Here is a 19,593-nt window from a genome sequence, read left to right as displayed (position 1 = left end):
GATGGATGGCCAACAAGATCAAAAGGCCTCCTCTAAAACTGAGTGAATATTTAGTCCATTCGCTCAGATTTTTGTTCATGACTGACAAGTGTGAAACCCAATGTGGTCTTCAGCTATTCGTTCACCTCACTGTGTGATGTTTTGGAGTTATTATAGAATTCCTGTCACCTCAGATCAGAATCTTTTCATTCTCATGTCATCAGCCTGTGATGTTCTGCTGCAGGCTGATGACATGAGAATCAGAACATCCGAATGCACAAAACATCACACCGTGAGGTGAACGAATAGCTGAAGACCACATTGGGTTTCACACTTGTCAGTCATGAACAAAAATATGCGTCATGACAACTCAAATCTTTTTCTCTCAAAAAGTTTTCACACTTCAACATGTTTAGTGTGAACATTAATGTAAGGCTCCTGACCTGTATTATCACGATTCTACGCTTTGATTAATTCAGTAATTTTTTTAATGAAATATCTGGTGCAACCACCTCTTTTTAGTAGTTATAAAAAAGTCTTCAACAACCGCAGACAGTAATTCCCACCCTCATTCAAATGAAGCGTTAATGTGAATGTGCTTGTTTTAATACAGTATAGTTTCTCTAGCAGCATCTCATTCACTTGTATGATGGACACTCCACATAAACTGTAAACATGTATATAGTAAAGTTGTCTGGGAGGAGGTGTTGATTTGGCTGGATGTTCAACTATATATGCTTCAATAAAAGCAATAAAAAATAGTTTACATTTATGGCATCTGGCAGACACCCTCATCCAGAGCGACTTACAATGATCACATTTATACAAGTGAGCGGTTGAGGTTTAAGGGCTTTGCTTAAGGACCCCAAGTGGCAGCTTAGAGTGCTGGGATTTGAACTCACAACCTTCTGAGCGTGAGTTCAACGTCTTATTTATTGAGCCACCACTCCAACAGTAGTTAAAAAAAAACTATTGTAGTAATAAAAGCACTTCATGATATCCTTTTTTTGTTTTCTTTTAAATAGTACATTTTTGGATTATTAACTGTCTCAGACTACCAGATCAGGGTTGATTCATCACTTAAATAGTTACTTGTGCTTGGTATTGGCTTTAGTGACTAACCTGTGGGTGTAAATGAATCACATTCAGAATCAAACCACACAGCTTTGGTTCTGTGTAAAGGTCTTAGGGACCCTCAATTGTTTGAAATACAAACAATTGAGTCCGAAAAAAAGGATTTCCAGACTTTACGTGTAAAACAATGTTAAGGTAATGCTATGCGAGTTTTAGGGATATTTGATTATCCAATACAGGAAAATTGTAAGCATGTGCTGATTTCGGTGAATGTAGCATGAAATGTTTGCCGTTATTACAGTCAAAAAAGTTCAATGGGATTTTTGGCCATGGCGAGCTTCTGTGATAGGAAAACCGTTTTCCTTTAGCAAGCAAGTGCAAATCGACGTCTCCAAGAAAACTGTGACACACTCATGAAGTTGCATTGAAAAACTTGCCAGTTTATTTCCTTATAAAATTGCACAGAATCTATCACTGACTACTGATGATACCTGTTTTAAAAAGCACCAAATATTGGCTCAAACCACTATCATTTAAAGTAAACTATCAGACTCTTAAAGTTCAGTTCTGCTGTATAAAACTTGCTCTTCTTATTTGGGTTACTGCGCTCGGAGTTACATTTGTTTCGCACAAAATCTTTTCATTGTTTTTTTTATACACACTGTACTGAGCTGAGACCAGGTCTATAATGAGAGGCACTTATTACAGCAAATATATAACATTCTCTCTCACTGTTCTTCTCTGCACACTTTCTTCCTGCAACTTTACCTTCACTTAACATGTGTTTTTCATAACTCTTAATGTGTACAATGGAAATGTGTGATGGTGAACCTGCGTCGGCTGGTCAGAGTTTGTTTTGCTAGTGGTCCGTTTGTCCGGGGCCCTGCCCATGCCTGGAACACTTTGGCCGTGTTATTTTTTTTTTTACATGCTAAAAGAGCGTGTTCACATAACCGGCCGTCTGTCTTCCCACTGACTGCTGTGGCTTTCATAAGTATTATTTTCCCTGTTGAACTTGTCAGTTGGCACAAAAAATAGCAGTCAGCAGGCGTGTGTGTTTCAGTGCTATTATTTTTGTAATTCTTCATTTTCCTAAAGGAAGTCAGTCCCAATTCAGTGCAGCGATCATCGAATGCACGCACTTGTGTGTTATGCTAATGCTGCAATTCTATTCTCTCTGCTCACACGCGTAACTCTCTGTATGTGTTTTTTTTTTCAGGACTGAGAGCCTGTGATGTCCAGCAGTATGAGCGAGGCTGACGAGGCTTCGGCCGGGGAATGGAAGGAGAAGTACATGGTCTTGGAAGCTCTGCTCTTGAAGTTCCGTGGACAGATGAGTGTGATTCGAGACCTCACAACGGAAAAGGTTAGCATTTAACCTTCAGCTAACCCTTAGTCAATGGTGGACAACGTACACACACCCTGTACTTGAGTAGAAGTAGAGATACACTCGGGCCCGGTAAAATATGACTCCAGCTCACTTTAAACTTTCACTTCACTGAAAGAACAAAAGTATTTGCCTTCAAATGTACTCAAGTATCCAAATATATATTATTATATCTATAATGTTCCTATTATCATTTTCCTCCAAGACTTTTGCTTAATCAACTCAGTTTATGTAAAGACTTTGTTACTCTCAGCACAACAATATATTAATAGAATGATATTAATGAGTCAAACACTGATTGATATCTATTACAATTATCATGAGCCCAAATCCTTGAAGCTAAACAATTTCCTTTAGAACCAAATGAAATAAGGATTTGAAAGCAGGCTCTTTCAGTTTAAGGTTTGTTTGTAACATAGTTAATTAAAACGATAATTTGCGGTTCGGAACTCATGGCTCGGAAAATTCTGAGGTTTTCATTTGGAGCTCTTAAAATTTGCGGGAACCCGCAGCGGGATCCAATGTTCAGGAACATTAGGTATAACATTTTAAACTATTTTTTCACTAACAAATTTTATAAAAAATTTTGAAAACACATTATTGTATTAAAGTGACATAATATTTAGCAGGGGTGCGTCCAAAATTCTTGGATTTTTAGAACGTAACCCCCCGGAGTTTCGGGGGAGCGCTGTATTCCACCGTTAACATCGATTTATTGTGATTTCACAATATCAGAGCAATCAGCTTCAAATACTGCAAACTTCGCTGACAAATGGAATAAATAGCCCCAGCCTACGTTACTGCCACTCTGGGATGCAGTGTTACCAATAAGCCTATCCTACTAACATCACATATATTTTAACAACTATTTTCTACAAGCTTCTGTTAGATTACTCAATAAAAAATAACCACCACATTGAATTTGGCTTAACTCCAAGTGTTTCCTTACATTGGAAGGAGTATTCTTGTAAAAAGAAATCATACAGGGCCTTACTACTTCAGAAAAATCGGCCACAAGCGTTGTGTTTTTAGAGCCAGAAGTTTTTTTCATTATTTATTACTATCAAAATGTTCTGTTTGCTGTCCTATGCTGTAACTATATGTTCATGCAAAATAGATACCACCAAGCTTTAATAAAAGCAAGTTCAAAACAGAGTGCACGCTCTACCCCGATTGGTGGATTGCTGCCTGCTTAACCAGTTAAGTTTTTATCCGCTCGTAAACAAAAAGGAACGACCGATTTCGCAAAATGAAGTTGAGTAAAAAAGAGATTTGACTTTGAAATGTAGTGAAGTTAAAGTTAAATTCTCCCCAAATGGAAACACAGATATGCGAAAAAACTACTTAAGTACAGTAACGAATTATATTGTTATATTGTTTTTGTCAACTACTAACTAAAGACCACCTTTCTCCCTTTTTGTTGATTCCAACTCGATTGTCTGATTGCTCTAGTGTCTTCTAAATATCATTTTTATTTCCCTTCTGTTGAATAAGTAAAAACTGAACCCCCTCCGTCTTACTAAACCGCCTCTAATTACAGAGCAGCGATGTGGCTTTACTATATCTGCAGTGTCCACCCACAGTGACTTACTGCCTGTGTGACTCGTCCACATTAGAACCGAAGCATCTGGAATATCATCATCTGTTAAAGGTCTACTAGAAAATGTTGTTAGTCAAACGGTCATCACAGCTCTTTAAGAGTAGCAAACAACTACACGCTAAAGTATTTACCATGTTTGGTGTGTTACAGCCACAGTCTATGTGTTTGTGCGTGTATGTGTGCAAGGGCTTTATGGCCTACTTTTTTGGTCCATCTCAGGGGAAAACTGATTAGAGGTTAATATAAACAGACGCTTGGCCAAAGGGCTACAGACTGCTGCGTTTTGGGACGGTACAAACTTCATAAAGTACAGACTTCAAGCCGACGCTAGAGTATGAATCGTCTATGAATCTTCTTGAAATAGACATATGTTTGGTAACTTTCTAAGGCTTCTAATAGTGATTTTGAGAAACTCTGATCTTCAGAATCCCAGGTTCAATCCTTAGCTTAAGCTTCTTTATGTAAGTTTCTGTAGGAGTATTTTCAATGTGTGCATTTAAGTTCCTTCCTTCTTTAAAAAAAAACTATGCTGCTAGGTGGACTGGCTGCATTAAAAGGCTATTCGGTGTGGAGGACTATGCGAATTTGTGTGCATGGAGCCCGCAATGGACTGGCGTTCCATCAAGGGTGTATTTTTTTCCACCTTAAAATCGGAGTTCCTAGGATAGGTTCCAGATTCGCTGCAATTCAGACCAGGAATATAACTGAATATTAAAGATGAATAAATGGATGGCTGAATGCCTAAAAATAAGTATTTAATTTTAAGCATTGGTTAACAGCATCATTGATCTCTGCCAATTCCAGTTTTGTATCATTATTAAGGCCGAGCATTATTACAACTGGAATCAGTTTAATATAAAGCAAAAAGAAAGCCCTAAATGAGTCATATATTTTTATTTACAAGCAACAGCCTAACTTTCTATTCAAATAGTTATATTTAGTTTTATATTTCAGGGATACCACTTTTATACACTATATATCATTGTATCGATAGTAACAATAGTTTACTCACAGTGACTTGAATACTGTGTTGCTAACTAAGAACAAAAATGTTACCTAGTGTAATTGTTGTTATTGTGTTTGAAGAATGGAGGTTATAACATTCGGTATGTTCATTTGGAAAAAAAAATCCTTTTAAGGGTTTAATCAGGAACTCCGATCCACATCGGGTCATCTTGTGTATTACTACAGTTTATAATTTACAGTCTTTACCCAAAAACTATTTTACTACATGATGTCCTTTTTCTTCTTATTTTTTTTTTTTTTTTTTTTTTTTTTTTAAGTACATTTTTGGGCTGATAACTGTCACACTTTCAGATAACTGTTGATAGTTGTGCTTGGCATTGGCCTTAGTGGCAAACTTGCGGATGTGATTTATTCACATTCAAAACAAACGGTTCTGTGTAAAAGTCTTAGGGGCGTGCATTTCCTAAAAAAATATTTCAGTGTGACTTTACGTGTGAAAATATTTTTAGTGTAATTCTATGGGAGTTTTAGGGATATTTGATTATCCACTACAGGAAAATTGTACGTCTGTGATGAGTTCGGTGAATGTAGTATGAAACGTTTGGTGTTCCAGCAGTCTAAAAAATTTCAATGGAAGTCAATGGGAATTTTGGCAACGTTAAGCATTTGTAATAGGAAAAAACATTTTCCTTTTGTGGAACCCTATAATGTAAATGTTATGAATATTGCAGGAAATTTTGCATAATAGACCACTTTTTCCAAACAAAATCAATAATGAAGTTTAACCTGCAATGATAGAAGCAAGTGCAAATCAACGTCTCCGAGAGAAGTGTGACAAACTCTTGAAGTTGCTTTGAAACCAACTAATTTCCTTATAAATTTGCAAAGAATGTATCACTGACAGCTGATGGTGCTCATTTTCAAAAAGCATTAGCTAAATATTGGCTAAAAGTATAAGTAACTAGTAATTAAAAGTCAACTATTATGATTATACATTTGAGTGCTTTTATGCAGTGTAAAACCTGCTCTTCTCATTCAAATTACTGAACTCAAAGTTACATTTATTTGGCATGGGTCATATTATTATAGACTATTATTAAGGTTTGGATAATTTTCCTTTAAAAGCATGTACCATGGTTTATTCCTTACATACAGTATTAGGTCTAAATGAACCATGGGTCATCATTGACAGGGCCGTCTTATATTATCCAAAGGGTTGTTGTGGATGCAGGTATTTTTGAAGCCAAGAAGAAGCCATGCCTTATAGTCAGTTGACCATAATGAAAAGATTTAACTAGAGTCATGTGTGGTTTAGGAGGCATCACTGATCTAAGAAACAGGAGTGCTTGTAAGTTTTGTGTTGATTTTACTCTTCTAGCTGAACTCCAGTATAATGAGTCAATACCCATTTGTTCGAAGTTTTCTAACACACACACATACACTCTCAAGCACATCTGATAACCATCTCCTGTTAACATTGGTCATCACAGTCCTATGTAGGCCGTGGGCGTATTGCTTCCTGATTGTTCATAGTATTTTCACTGGCTAGAATTTTATTGGCCTAGAATTTATTGCATTTATTTTCCAATCTTGACTGGATACTCTCAGTTCAAATATAAACAAATGTCATTTTTTGATGACTTTATCCTGATTGCGGAATCATGGGTCTGTGTTGGTACTCTGGTCTTAAGAGATAACGTTCCTAATCATTTCGAAAGTAAAGAATAGAGAAGAGGATTGGGAATTTGGCAAAGAGAAAGTGACTAACTGTCAGAGAAGTACAGCCGAACGACTCAAGGAGATGAAAGTAGAGGGAGTGAAAAAGTAATAGCGAATAAGGGGGGCTGTGGTAGCAGACAGAGCAGAAAATAAACCGTCCTGTAATCACAAGACGCCCCTGGAGAGGAAATGCCAGGGTTTGTAAACAAAGAGCATGTTATATGCGAAGTCAACATGCATCACACACAACACAACACTTTTTCGAGTCAAAACAGAGGTCATAACTTTTTCATTTAGTAATCTTTCTCCTACTGCTTTGGAAGCATTCTAAACATAAGTACAGATATTCTAACAAATAAGTAAGTGTTTTGCTTATGTGACTGCATAGGAAACCACACCAAAATGCTCGCACACACACACACACACATACACACATTCACACACACACACTAGTTCAATGTCTATACACTGAGAGCACTGTGCAAAGAAGGAATCTGGTCTAGGTTAGCTTTTGCTCCTCTTCGTGCCTGGCACACCCAGATTGATTTCACATTTGTGTGGGTGGTGGCCTCAGAAACCCAGAGCCAAACGAGCATGGTTTTGGGCAGTGTGAGGGTCCAATCAAACACTTGTGACTTTAGTGCTCTCTGCAGCACTTGCTTCTCACATGTGTTTATTTTGTTTGCTTTAGATGAGGAACATGACATAATGAGTGCACAATGTTCATCATACTGCTCTCCGAGTGATCTAAGTTTTCCAGCATATGAACTAAGACCTGAGTGTGGCTTTGTGTGTTGGGGTACAGATGCTGGGTGATGCTGGGAATTTCGACCGGTGGTGTTGTGCAAAGTCGTAACACAGGCGGGCTTTGTTAGCTCCGGTGGGGCTGCGGGGAGGGTGAGCCACAAAGCACATGGCTTGGAATGTTAGGAATGGGGAGGCTGACTGCAGCACAGCCTATATGGCATTGGTTTATTTTGAACTTTTCCTACACTGCTGTTTCAACAGTTTCTAGTGATGAAAGTGTCCGCCTGACACAGTGGGGGGTGTGTGGGAAACGTGCATGTCCATAGAAATGAAAGGTTTTTAGGAGCAGTACAGTAGCTGCTTTTAACTGAAGCTTCTCCGATAAAGTACAACCCCAATTAAAAAAAAGTTGAAACTGTAAAATGTAAATAAAAACAGAATGCAACGATTTGCAGATCTTATAAACCAATGTTTTATTCACAGTAGAACATCAAAAACATATTAAATGTTTAAACTGAGGAAATGTACCTTTTCAAGGAAAAAATAAGGTAATTTGGAATTTGACGGCTGCAACACATTTTTTAAAAGTTGGAACGGGGCAACAAAAGTCTGGAAAAAGTAAGTGTTATTAACATAAAACAGTTGGAGAAACATTTTGCAACTAATGAGGTTAACTGACAACAGGTCAGTAAGATAATTAGGTATAAATAGAGGATCTTAGTTTCTAAGAAGTAAAGATGGGCAGAGCTTCACCAATCTGTGAAAGACTGTGGAACAATTTTAGAATAATGTTCCTCAACATCAATTTGCAAAACAGTTGAATATCTCATTATTTTCAGCACATCTTTCTTTCGGCTTCTCCCATTAGGGGTCGCCACAGCGGATCATCCGTATTCATGATCCGCATGTTTGATTTGGCACGTTTTTACGCTGGATGCCCTTCCTAATGCAACCCTCCCCATTTATCCGGGCTTGGGACCGGCACAAAAAGTGCACTGGCTTGTGCAGCCCTAATGGCTGGGGTTGGTTCCCTGACCGGTGATCGAACCCGGCCACAACGGTGAGAGCGCCGCATCCTAACCACAGCACATAATATCATCAAATGTAATAGAAAATCACTGCATGGGCTGTACTGCATTAGAACCCTCAGAAATCATTGTCTATGAACACAGTTTGCCATGTCATCAACAAATGCAACAAATAAATCTCAATCATGTAAAGAAGAAGGCATGCGCAACTATGATCGAGAAACGCCACCATCCTCTCTGGGCCTAAGCTCATTTAAAATGTACTGTGGTTAAATGGAAAACTGTTCTGTAATCAGACCAATCGAAATTTCAATTAATTATTGGAAATCATAGACACCACATCCTTTGGACTAAAGAGGAGAGGGATCATCTGGCTTGTTAGCAGCAGATGTTCAATAAGCAACAGCGGTTAGATGTGTTGCAGCCATCAAATTCAAAATGAGCTTATTTTTTCATTGAAATAGTATATATTCTCACTTTAAACATTTTATATTTTTTTTGTGTGTGTTTGTTTTATTAAAAATGGAATGTGGATTAATGAGATTTGAAAATCATTCAATTTACATTTTGCACAGCGTTCCAACTTTTATATTAAATTAAGGATTTAAATAAGAAGCACAGTGTTCCGGTTTTCTTCATAATTACTCTCTGATTGTATAAAAAAAATTGGTTCTGTGGTGAAATCAGGTCCTTAGAGGCCTGGTGGAGGCTTGAAAGATTGCTATAGATAGTGTGATGCTCACAGTCATTTCTCCTGTTCAAAATAAATACAATATCAAAGGCTAAACAAATCTGACAGAGAGCCCAGGACAAGCAGGCTTTTGAATCAGTTTAGCCTGAAGAACAACAAGTAGTATACGAAGAACAAAAACAATCTTTACTGTCCTTTCGATAATATATTCATACTTTTCATTTGATTTGCAGCCTGTAAGTTTAAACTTATAGTCCATGCTACTCAATTCGAATCTTACTGCCTGCTGCAGTACACACATCGACCAGTCAGCACAGAAATATAAGAAATATACCGTGTAATTTGGGGCTTTTACAGATTTTCCAGTTTAGGTTAGTGCTAATTTTCTGTCACAATAACTGTGTTGTCAGTATGACACAATCTTCCTATAATTTTTGTCCATCATTGATGCAACAAATTTGAATACTTTTGGAATGAATTGTAACACTGACAGCACCCCAGACCTCCTTAACTTATCTACATCAATATCTAATTTTAATAACACCCTTGTGGCTGAATAAATGTGAATGAATTCAACACAAATCTCCACAAGCACACTTTAAAAACTAGGGTACATCTTCTCAGAAGAGTGGAAGTTATTATAACAGCATGTGGGACTAAATGTGGACCGGGATGTTCAAAAGGCACATATGAATCCCAATTATGGAGTTCATTTTAGCACTGTATAGTTCACTGAAAATGTTCACATGCTATCCTACATAGTATTTGACCAAACTTACTCTTTCATCCAGATGCCCAGCTTTCTGCCTTACATCTGCATTAAGTATAGACTGTAATTATATTGCTTTTCAACTACTTCTATAACTGTACGTTGAGGTCGTTAGCATGATCATTTGTCAAAGAACTTGTTCTTTACCCTTTTGTATCCCTGTGTATTTCAGGCTGCGAAAGACAGCACATTGCAATTATGTACTCTAGCTATATGTTTTGATGCCGAGATGGCCTGCAATCAGAGCTGGGCAATTTGACTTTGGCATTACAGTATATTAACATCTTCAATATACTCTCTTCCTCTAAGTCAAATGGATGTCAGGTTTTTTTTCCACTGTTGTTCACTGAAACTACATATAACTAAAAAAATAATTACAAAGAACAAAAACTACCATTTCTGGAGGAATTCAACTTCATTTCCTTGTTAAATAAAATTTTTCCTTAATTGTAACTGTTGAACTTATTTATGACATGCCCACTGCATTGTGAACCTTTTGCTCAGCAAATTCTTATGAAATAATCATCCCTATTATGGACATTATTATAGTATATATAATATAGTATAGTAATAGTAATATAAGTACATTTTTGCCCTAAAGACATCTCTGCACAATAAGGGACAGTGATAAATTGCTTGATTACTGTACTGACCTACATTTTTACGAGTATCTGTACTTCATCATAGATTTTTTTTTTTTTTGGGGGGGGGGGAGACCTTTGAAAAACTTTGAATTCACTACACTTTAATGAGTTTTTACTTCATTGCATTCCAGAAAAACATGCCGGCCCTTGTTATTTTCAAGTGAATACATAATTTTGTGTTCAATGAGAAATTGTCATGAGATCACAACCATAACCCCAAGGTTCTCACCAGAATCAGGACTCTTTTTATTGTGTATCTTTACCAATAGAAACCTCTCTTATTTAACATGTGGTTCAATTCATTTTTATGTGTATTATCTCAAAGTCTCAAAGCAGCTTCATAGTTTTCTCAAAGATCAGATTAGACATTTACTTTTGTTAATGTCTAAGTCTATTTAAATAGAGAATACTTATTTAAAATGTGCTGGATATTTGTACTTTTACTTAAGTGCAAGAATGGTGCACTTTGTTCAACATTGATTCTACCTGAGATTTTGAGAATCTTCTGTATTACACACAGAATTTTTGTGGACATATGCTATATTTCATCAGACCAATGCCTCTATTAGTCAATAAATATTATCTGAAAATTGGATTGAAGCTGAAATTGGACAGAAAGCCTCTAGAACTTAAGAAATATTGCAGTTTTTCTTATTTTATTTTTACATATTCTACAATGGTGTGAAATCCAATGGCCAATTCTAAGTCAAATATTGCAATATTAATTAACAATAGGAGGAGGTGTGTGTGTGGTCAAGCACCAGTTTGTGAATGGATCACATACCTGTGCATTGTTGTACTAATAAGTATTCTTAAGAAAATTAAAAGCAGAGAGAGAGAGAGAGAGAGAGAGAGATTGATAGATAAAGAGTTACATGTGAATATGCATGTGTGCATTTAAAAAAGAGACGCTGAAAAGTGAAATTTAATTAACTGCGGCAAATAAAGCCATGTTTGCTCTTCCATTCCTTTCTGCAAGACTCGTGTGAATGGCTGCATTTCAGCTCCCTATAACGTGCATTTTTGTGGCACTGGTCTTCCTGTTGGTCAATGATCAGGACAATGATTGTGTAACTAAAACAAGTTTTATGAACTGTGGCAGAATTATAGTCTACAATCTTGTAAAGTGATTAAGAAACAGATGTTTGTGATTATGTTTTTTGGATGCCTTTTTAGAAGTTTCAAACACCAATTTTGTCTCTTTCCTGGCTCGGATATTTATTTTGAGTCACAAATACGTATTCGAATCTTTGATGTTCTCTATGGAAATATGAGTGAATCATTTCTTGGCATATTTATAGTGATTTATTAGATCACTTTAATAAGCGCTAATATTAAAGACGGCAAATAAGAGTGCCAAGAACACAAGTTTTTTTTTGTTTGTTTGTATAGAAAATTAACATCCTGACATTTTGTAACTATTTTTACACTTACAGCTTTAAGGCACAGTAGTATGGTGAATAACCCCATATGGGTGTGATGGTCAGGTGTCAACACACTTATGGTCATATGGTGTAGGTAATATGGGGTGTATTGATGATCAGCCAGAAAAGTGTATGAGGGTGGGGGTTTAAGTCTTTCCTGAAACAATAACAACATTTGTGTTTTTATAGCAGTTTTCTGCAATTTTTACAGGCTGAACAAATTTGTAAATGAGGGCGTGAGGGAGTATGTTTGTGTAAATGAATGTGCGTAAGTGAGTGAGTAAATGCATGTTATTGTGAGTGTATGGGTGACTGAGAGAGGCAAATTGCATGAGTGAGTATGAGTATGTGAATAAGTGTGTGTGTGTGTGTGTGTGTGTGTGTGTGTGTGTGTGTGTGTGTGTGTGTGTGTGTGTGTGTGTATGTGTGTGTGTGTGTGTGTGTGTGTGTGTGTGTGTGTGTGTGTGTGTGTGTGTGTGTGTGGGGGGAGTGATTTATGTGCAAGAGTGAGCATGCAGATTAGTGTAAATGTGTGTGTGTGTGTGTGCATGAGTGTGGTTGAATGAGTATATGCATGTGGTTGAATGAATGTAAATTAATGATTGTGTGCATGAGTGTGTAAATGAGTGGGTGCATAAGTGGGAGTGTATGAGTGTGGGTGAATGAATGAGTGTGAGTAAGGGAATGAGTGTATGTCAAAGAGTGAGTGCATGAGTGTATGACTGAGTGCATGAGTGTATGACTGAGTGCATGAGTGTATGACTGAGTGCATGAGTGTGTGCACGAGTGCATGAGTGTGTGCACGAGTGTATGAGTGTGCAAGAGTGTATGAGTGTGTACATGAGTGAATGAGTGTGTGCATGAGTGTATGAGTGTGCAAGAGTAAATAAGTGTGTGCATGAGGGAATGATTGTGTGCATGAGTGTGTGAATGAGTGGGTGCATAAGTGGGAGTGTATGAGTGTGTGTGAATGAATGAGTGTGTGAGTGAGGGCATGAGTGTATGTCAAAGATTGAGTGCATGATTGTGAGTGTGTGCATGAGTGTATGACTGAGTGCTTGAGTGAATGAGTGTGTGCACGAGGGAATGAGTGTGTGCACGAGGGAATGAGTGTGTGCACGAGGGAATGAGTGTGTGCACGAGTGTATGAGTGTGTGCACGAGTGTATAAGTGTGTGCACGAGTGTATGACTGAGTGCATGAGTGTATGACTGTAAATGAGTGTGCATGAGTGTATGTGTGCATCAGTGTATGACTGAGTGCATGAGTGTATGATTGTGTACAAGAGTAAATAAGTGTGTGCATGAGGGAATGAGTGTGTGCATGAGGGAATGAGTGTATGATTGTGTGCATGAGGGAATGAGTGTATGATAGTGTGCATGAGTGTATGATTGTGTGCATGAGTGTATGATTGTGTGCATGAGGGAATGAGTGTATGATTGTGTGCATGAGTGTATGATTGTGTGCATGAGGGAATGAGTGTGTGCATGAGGGAATGAGTGTGTGCATGAGGGAATGAGTGTGTGCATGAGGGAATGAGTGTGTGCATGAGGGAATGAGTGTGTGCATGAGGGAATGAGTGTATGATTGTGTGCATAGGTGAATGAGTGTGTGCATGAGTGAATGAGTGTGTGCATGAGTAAATGAGTGTGTGCATGAGTGAATGAGTATATGACTGTGTGTATGACTGGGTGCAAGAGTGTGTGCATGAGTGTGATTGAATGATTGTGGAAGTGATCCCCATGAAAGCAGTATAGTGAACTGAACAGCTCTCAATATATTATCACATAGTGAAATAATGAAAGCGAGGTGCTTCATAATGTTATGCTGCTTTGCAGATGCAGCAGTTGGAGACACAGATTTTGGAAGCAGAGCGAAATGCCTACGAAGCAAACCAGCAGGTACATGTTTTAGACTACTTTTCTAGAACTCGAGATGGTTGTGAAATATGCAATACAGAGCTGATATCAGCTGTTTCCAATGTGCATTTCAGGTGCAGTGGATGGAGGAGCGTCTGAAGTCTACTGACGTGGTGTCTGGTGAATCCGAGCTGAAACTCTTCAGACGCTGCCAAGACCTACAGGCTGCTCTGCAGGAGAAAGAAGAACTCATAATGTCACTAGAGCAACAGCTAGAGGAGCAGGTCAGTACTTTATCCAAACAGTAGGCAGTCAAGGATCCATTAAGCATAAAATGTACTAATATCTAGGCCTTTTTACATAAACTTATAAACATCCCCTTGTAAAATTGCAAGTTAAAGGTTAGAAAGCAAGCTATTTGCATGAACTACGCAGTGATATGTCTGATATTTGTAGACGTGCATATTAATCACAATGTGTGAGCCTATTTTTCTTGAGATTCCTTTGTTGCAAATATCATAATATAATTAGTTATTTTATATTTCTAAAGAAATAGGAATAAGAAATAATGACAACTAGACTGCAGTGCTTCCTTACACCACACGTTAAAACTCACTGAACTATTATTGTGGCTACTTGCCACCATAAGAGTGGAAAAAGCAGGAGTGTATTTGTCAAAATATACATTATATGGACAAACGATTGTGGACATCTGGCCATAAGAATCATATGCGCTTTTTGAACATCCCACATTTAGTTTCCATTTGCTGTTAAAAACCTCTTTCCCGGAAAATGTTTCACTAGATTTTGGAGTGTGCTTATAGAGATTCATGGTCATTCAGCCACAAGGATAAGTCAGGTACGGATGTAGGTGAGGTAAGGAGGCCTGGGGTGCAGTCAGTGTTCACATTCATCTGAAAGGTGTTTAATAAGGTTGAGGTCAGAGCTTTATTGCAGGTCACTCAAGATCTTTTACTTCAACCCATATAAAGCATACCTTCATAGAGTTGAATTTGTGCATAGGTCCATGGTGCTGGAACAGGTTTGGATCTCCTAGTTCAAGTAAAGAGATTGTTAATGCTACCACATTCAAAGACAATATATACAATTGTGTGCCTTCACCTTTGTGGTAACAGTTTGGGGGAAGAACTACATATGACTGGAAAAGTCTTGTGTTCCAATACTATGAGGAGTACAATATGAATGCACTAACTTTATAGTTAGTTAATGCTCTTAATAAAAAAAAAAAAGGCAACTTATAATGATTAAACTTATTATAAAGCGAATTATTTTGGAGTTTCATTCACGAGAAAAGAATTGCTGCTTTATAATGGGAAAACGAAACATCCATCTACCTCACTCCAAAAACTGCCTGTTCAATTTTATGTACACCATATGACCAGTTTGTCAACATCTTACTATACTATCCATATGTACAGTACTTATTGAAAATCCCATTTCAGATGTAGCACCACCAGACTTCTTAAAACAAAGAGACTGGAATGATGCACACCAGGGATGATAAGATTCACAGCTTCGCATTGGTACATCGGCCTAAAAGTTAACGATGTGATGTACTAATTTTAAAAAGTGTGAATATGTAACAAAAATCTATTTATTTATATGTAATTATTATTAGATGTGCTATACTTTTATTATTTAGAAAAAGTGACCAATATTTGATATGCGGATTGATTTCTCGTTGCTAAACTGTTTCTCAAGCGCGTTCTCTCAGCACCACTGCTGCTACGTGAATATAAAGTATGGCAACACTCCGGAGACCGATGCGTGTCCTGTGAGTCTAGACTATAGATTAACATGGCAGAGGTAGAGCTGCATTTTTGATGATTTGCTGTCTGTCTGATCCAAAGAAATAAAAATGAACTATGTACCATATTGAATTGCATAGCACCATACTTTTTCCTTGCATCGTAATAGGGTGAATCGTATCATATTACATCGGTAGCTGCATTATATTTATCATATTGTTGGCTATGCATCAAATTGCAAATCAAATCTGCCTCAGTTCTGGAGATGCACATCTCTAATAAACACTCGTTCACACTCAATTGGTCTTTTTTCTTGTTTCTTTTAAAAGACCTCACATTGTGCACAAGGGCACTGGCTTTTTAATCATTAATACTCATGTTTAAAATATAAAAAAGGCAAATGACTAATATTTGTGCAATTATATCATATCCACCATCTCTACAGAAACAGGGCCGAATGCAAGATGCCAAGGTTGTAGAGGAGAAAGCAGCAAAGATAAAGGAGTGGGTGCTACGGAAGTTAAATGAGGTTTGTCTACATGCATAAGTGTAATAGTATACATGTGTGTGTGTTTGCTTGTATGTGAATTTCCTTTTTTTTCTTTTTTTATTATTATCATACCTGCCTTTCTCGTGCATACAGTTTGAAGTAGAAAACGGCTTCTTGAAGGAAACAAACCAACAGCAAGAATCTGAGATACTGGAACTGAAGAGACAAATTCAAGGTACTATTACTATTACCCAATTATTACGTGGAAGATGCGTACAGATGTCCCCATCGTAACTTGAAAATATCATAAGTATAGACATGGCCTAGCTGTCCCAGGAGTCTTACAGAATGGTGATCAGTATGGGGTAGTATACTGTAGGTTGTTAATGTATTATATTACAGTACATAATTTAGCCATAAAATAAAATAAAATTTTTGGCATACACCCTTAACCAGAGAAATGTACATTTATTTTTAAGTGACACCCCCTTTATATATGTATGAGGCAGTGGGTGCGTGGACAAGTGGCGGATCGCGAGTGGAGGGCGGAGCATATGCTGCTACGTTTGCTTTCCATGCAAAACTTAATTTTTATTTCTAAAGATTTTGTTGTCTCGCTATCATCATTGTAAGATTGAATAAGTCAGACCATCGTAACCCAGGGACAATCTGTACTTGCAGCTTCAATTAGAACCTCTAACTTAACTGGATATATTGTGTCTCAGTCCTGGAACAGGCCACAGGACCCAGAGGGTCAGATCATGCTAAACCTGGACAGGCCCAGCGGCTCAGTAGCCTGACCTTTGGCTGCTTTCATGTCCAAGGGAAGAGTCCTCAGGTGCGGACAGGCCACATTCCAAATCAGAAGAGCACGGGCAGTGTGTGTACGACCCACACACACACCGAGTGCAGGAGGTTCTCAGCTGGTCAGGCAGATCCTAATATATTTATATAATACATCTTTAAAACTTGCATTTAAAAAATGCTTTCTAACTAATGCAGAGTTGTTCTTTGTCAATACCTAATCTCCATCTGTGATTTTGGGTAACTCGAAGCTCCTCATTTCAACCTTGATTTCCTATTTATTTCTCAACAGATGATGAGAATAAGCACAATTCAGAGGCTGATGCTATTAGTCCCAGCCCTAGAATGGAGTCTGAGCAAGAGAAGGATTGTGAATCTACAGGGAACCCCCAGTCTCACAGCACTGGGGATAAATCAGAACCTAGAGAACCCAATCTTACCAGCGTAGAAGACACCGACCTACAGCAGCCCATTAGTAGTATATTTTCATTTAAACTTGCTGGATCAGATGCTGTAGAGGACAAAGCCAGCAAGGACAGGGCTGACATTGAGGATGGCTCCTCGGACGAGCTGAACAAGCAGTTTCGCATGCAACGTTTAAATTCTTCATCCTCCTCTAGTGAAGCCAATACTCCCAGCCCAGTTCTGACACCGAAACGGCCCACGCCATCCCAGGATGCCCATGATACACCTGCCTCACCCAAGCAGCCCCGCCTACGCAGCCCCAGTGCCTTTAGTGTTAGCGTTGCATTAGCCAAGAAGCACCTAAGCCAGCCTTCAGTGGTTAGTGAAACAGTCCATGGGAGAACCCGAAATGCCATCAGTATGCTACGGCCATTAAAACCACAGGAGACTGATTTGAACGAGGAACAGCAGATGGAGACCAGTGAGGGTATGATACCTCCTGAAGAGGCATCTAAAGCCCCAGCAGATGTGCCAGAGTCGAGTGATGCAGTTGTACCTTTACCAGGGAACAAGCCACCCACTCCCCCACTGCACAGGTTCCCCTCCTGGGTTAGTACACATTCCATACGCTTTGCTGATCTGTTTCTTCACATTTATTTAACACTGTTTTTTTTTTTTTTTTTATACTGTCTTTAGGAAAGCAGAATATATGCTGTGGCTAAATCTGGAATTCGACTTTCAGAAACATCATGCACAGATGTTGCAAATAAAGGTAAACTTTCAAATTGTAATCTTGAAAAGCAAACAAATAATTTGTATTATTCCTCACATATCTTATTATTCTCCTCTTACATTTGTACAATCCCAATTCCCAAAAAAGTTGAGACGCTGTGTAAAATGTGAATAATAACAGAATGAAATGATTTGCAAATCTCATGAACCCGTATATTTATTTACAATAGAACACAGAAAACAGATGTTTAAACTGAGGAAATTTATAATTTTAAGAAAAAACTGAGGTCATTTTGAATGTGATGGCACGTCTCAAAAATGTTGGGACGGGGCAACAAAAGTCTAGAAAACGTAAGTGTTATTAAAATGAAACAGTTGAGGAAACATTTTGCAACTAATAAGGTTAATTGGTAACAGGTCAGTAAGATAATTAGGTATAAATAGTGGATCTTAGAGAAGTAAATATGGGCAGAGCTTCACCAATCTATAAATGACTATGTCTACAAATTATGAAACAAATTCAGAATAATGTTTCTCAACATCAGATTGCAAAACTGTTAAATATCTCATTATTTACATACCGTATTTTTTAGACTATAAGCCACTACTTTTTTCCCACATTTTGAATCCCGCGGCTTAAACAACGAAGCGGCTAATTTATGGATTTTTCCTGGGTTTTTTCCGGTTTCACAAACTTCAAGCCAAAAAACTGAACCCCATAACATTAGACCAATGAAATTTCCGAACGGAAACGAAAAAAACGCACCTCACCTGTGTTCTGAGCTGCACGGCATCGGGAGAAAAAACTTCACCATCGGGTGATTTTTAACGCACGACGATGCTAAAAGATAAACTCCTGAGAGAAATATTTGTAAAAGGAAGGAGGAACACAGTGAACAATGACTTACTTGGTCTGCTACTGTTTAGATACAAGCCGTTGTAGCGCGTTGAGTCAGGGTGAAGGGAGAGCTCACTAACTCCATTTGCAACAGAAATCATATAAGCACAGACAGGTTTCCAAAACTTAAGCTTTTTCATTTTTCTTGGCAACAGTGTTACGGGTTAGTCAAAGAAATTCAGAAAATAAAAAGGACATATTCCTCGGTCTCCACACATGCAGTAATAGCGGAAAAAATGAGTGGCATGCTATTCCCAAAATACCGCTATGCTCCTAAAGGAAGCGCAACATATTTCACCCGTTACACCGTGTGTAACATGTCTTTTATTAAAGCCTGTGTAAAGTACATTAGTGTAGACAATGTCTTAGAGACAGGTGCGGCTTATTTATGTTAAAAATAAAAATATTTCTAAAATTCAGTGGGTGCGGCTTATATATGCGCTTTATAGTCCGAAATTACGGTACATAATATCATCAAAAGTTTTAAAGAACCTGAAGAAATCTCTGCTCGGGATCTTCGGGCCCTCAGGCGGCACTGCATTTAAAACAGTTTGCCATGTCATCCACAAATGGATGTTAAATCTCTATCATGCACAAAAGAAGGCACAC

General features: G+C 38.0%; 1 protein-coding gene across 1 annotated transcript in view; it reads left to right on the top strand.

The window, feature by feature from the left end:
* The window catches only part of plekhh2 (pleckstrin homology domain containing, family H (with MyTH4 domain) member 2), a 35,349-nt gene that overhangs the window by 2,077 nt on the left and 13,679 nt on the right, over nucleotides 1-19,593 (top strand). Inside the window, exons 2-9 of the mRNA XM_046835167.1 lie at nucleotides 2,273-2,419; nucleotides 13,866-13,928; nucleotides 14,021-14,170; nucleotides 16,101-16,184; nucleotides 16,299-16,380; nucleotides 16,871-17,071; nucleotides 17,242-17,963; nucleotides 18,051-18,126. Coding sequence (XP_046691123.1) covers nucleotides 2,288-2,419; nucleotides 13,866-13,928; nucleotides 14,021-14,170; nucleotides 16,101-16,184; nucleotides 16,299-16,380; nucleotides 16,871-17,071; nucleotides 17,242-17,963; nucleotides 18,051-18,126 — 1,510 coding nt within the window. The 5' untranslated portion in view covers nucleotides 2,273-2,287. The remainder of the gene's footprint in view (nucleotides 1-2,272; nucleotides 2,420-13,865; nucleotides 13,929-14,020; nucleotides 14,171-16,100; nucleotides 16,185-16,298; nucleotides 16,381-16,870; nucleotides 17,072-17,241; nucleotides 17,964-18,050; nucleotides 18,127-19,593) is intronic.

The sequence above is a fragment of the Silurus meridionalis genome, chromosome 2, assembly GCF_014805685.1.
Source record: "Silurus meridionalis isolate SWU-2019-XX chromosome 2, ASM1480568v1, whole genome shotgun sequence".
NCBI classification, from domain to species: Eukaryota; Metazoa; Chordata; class Actinopteri; order Siluriformes; family Siluridae; genus Silurus; species Silurus meridionalis.
This window is presented reverse-complemented; position numbering and strand designations above follow the sequence as displayed.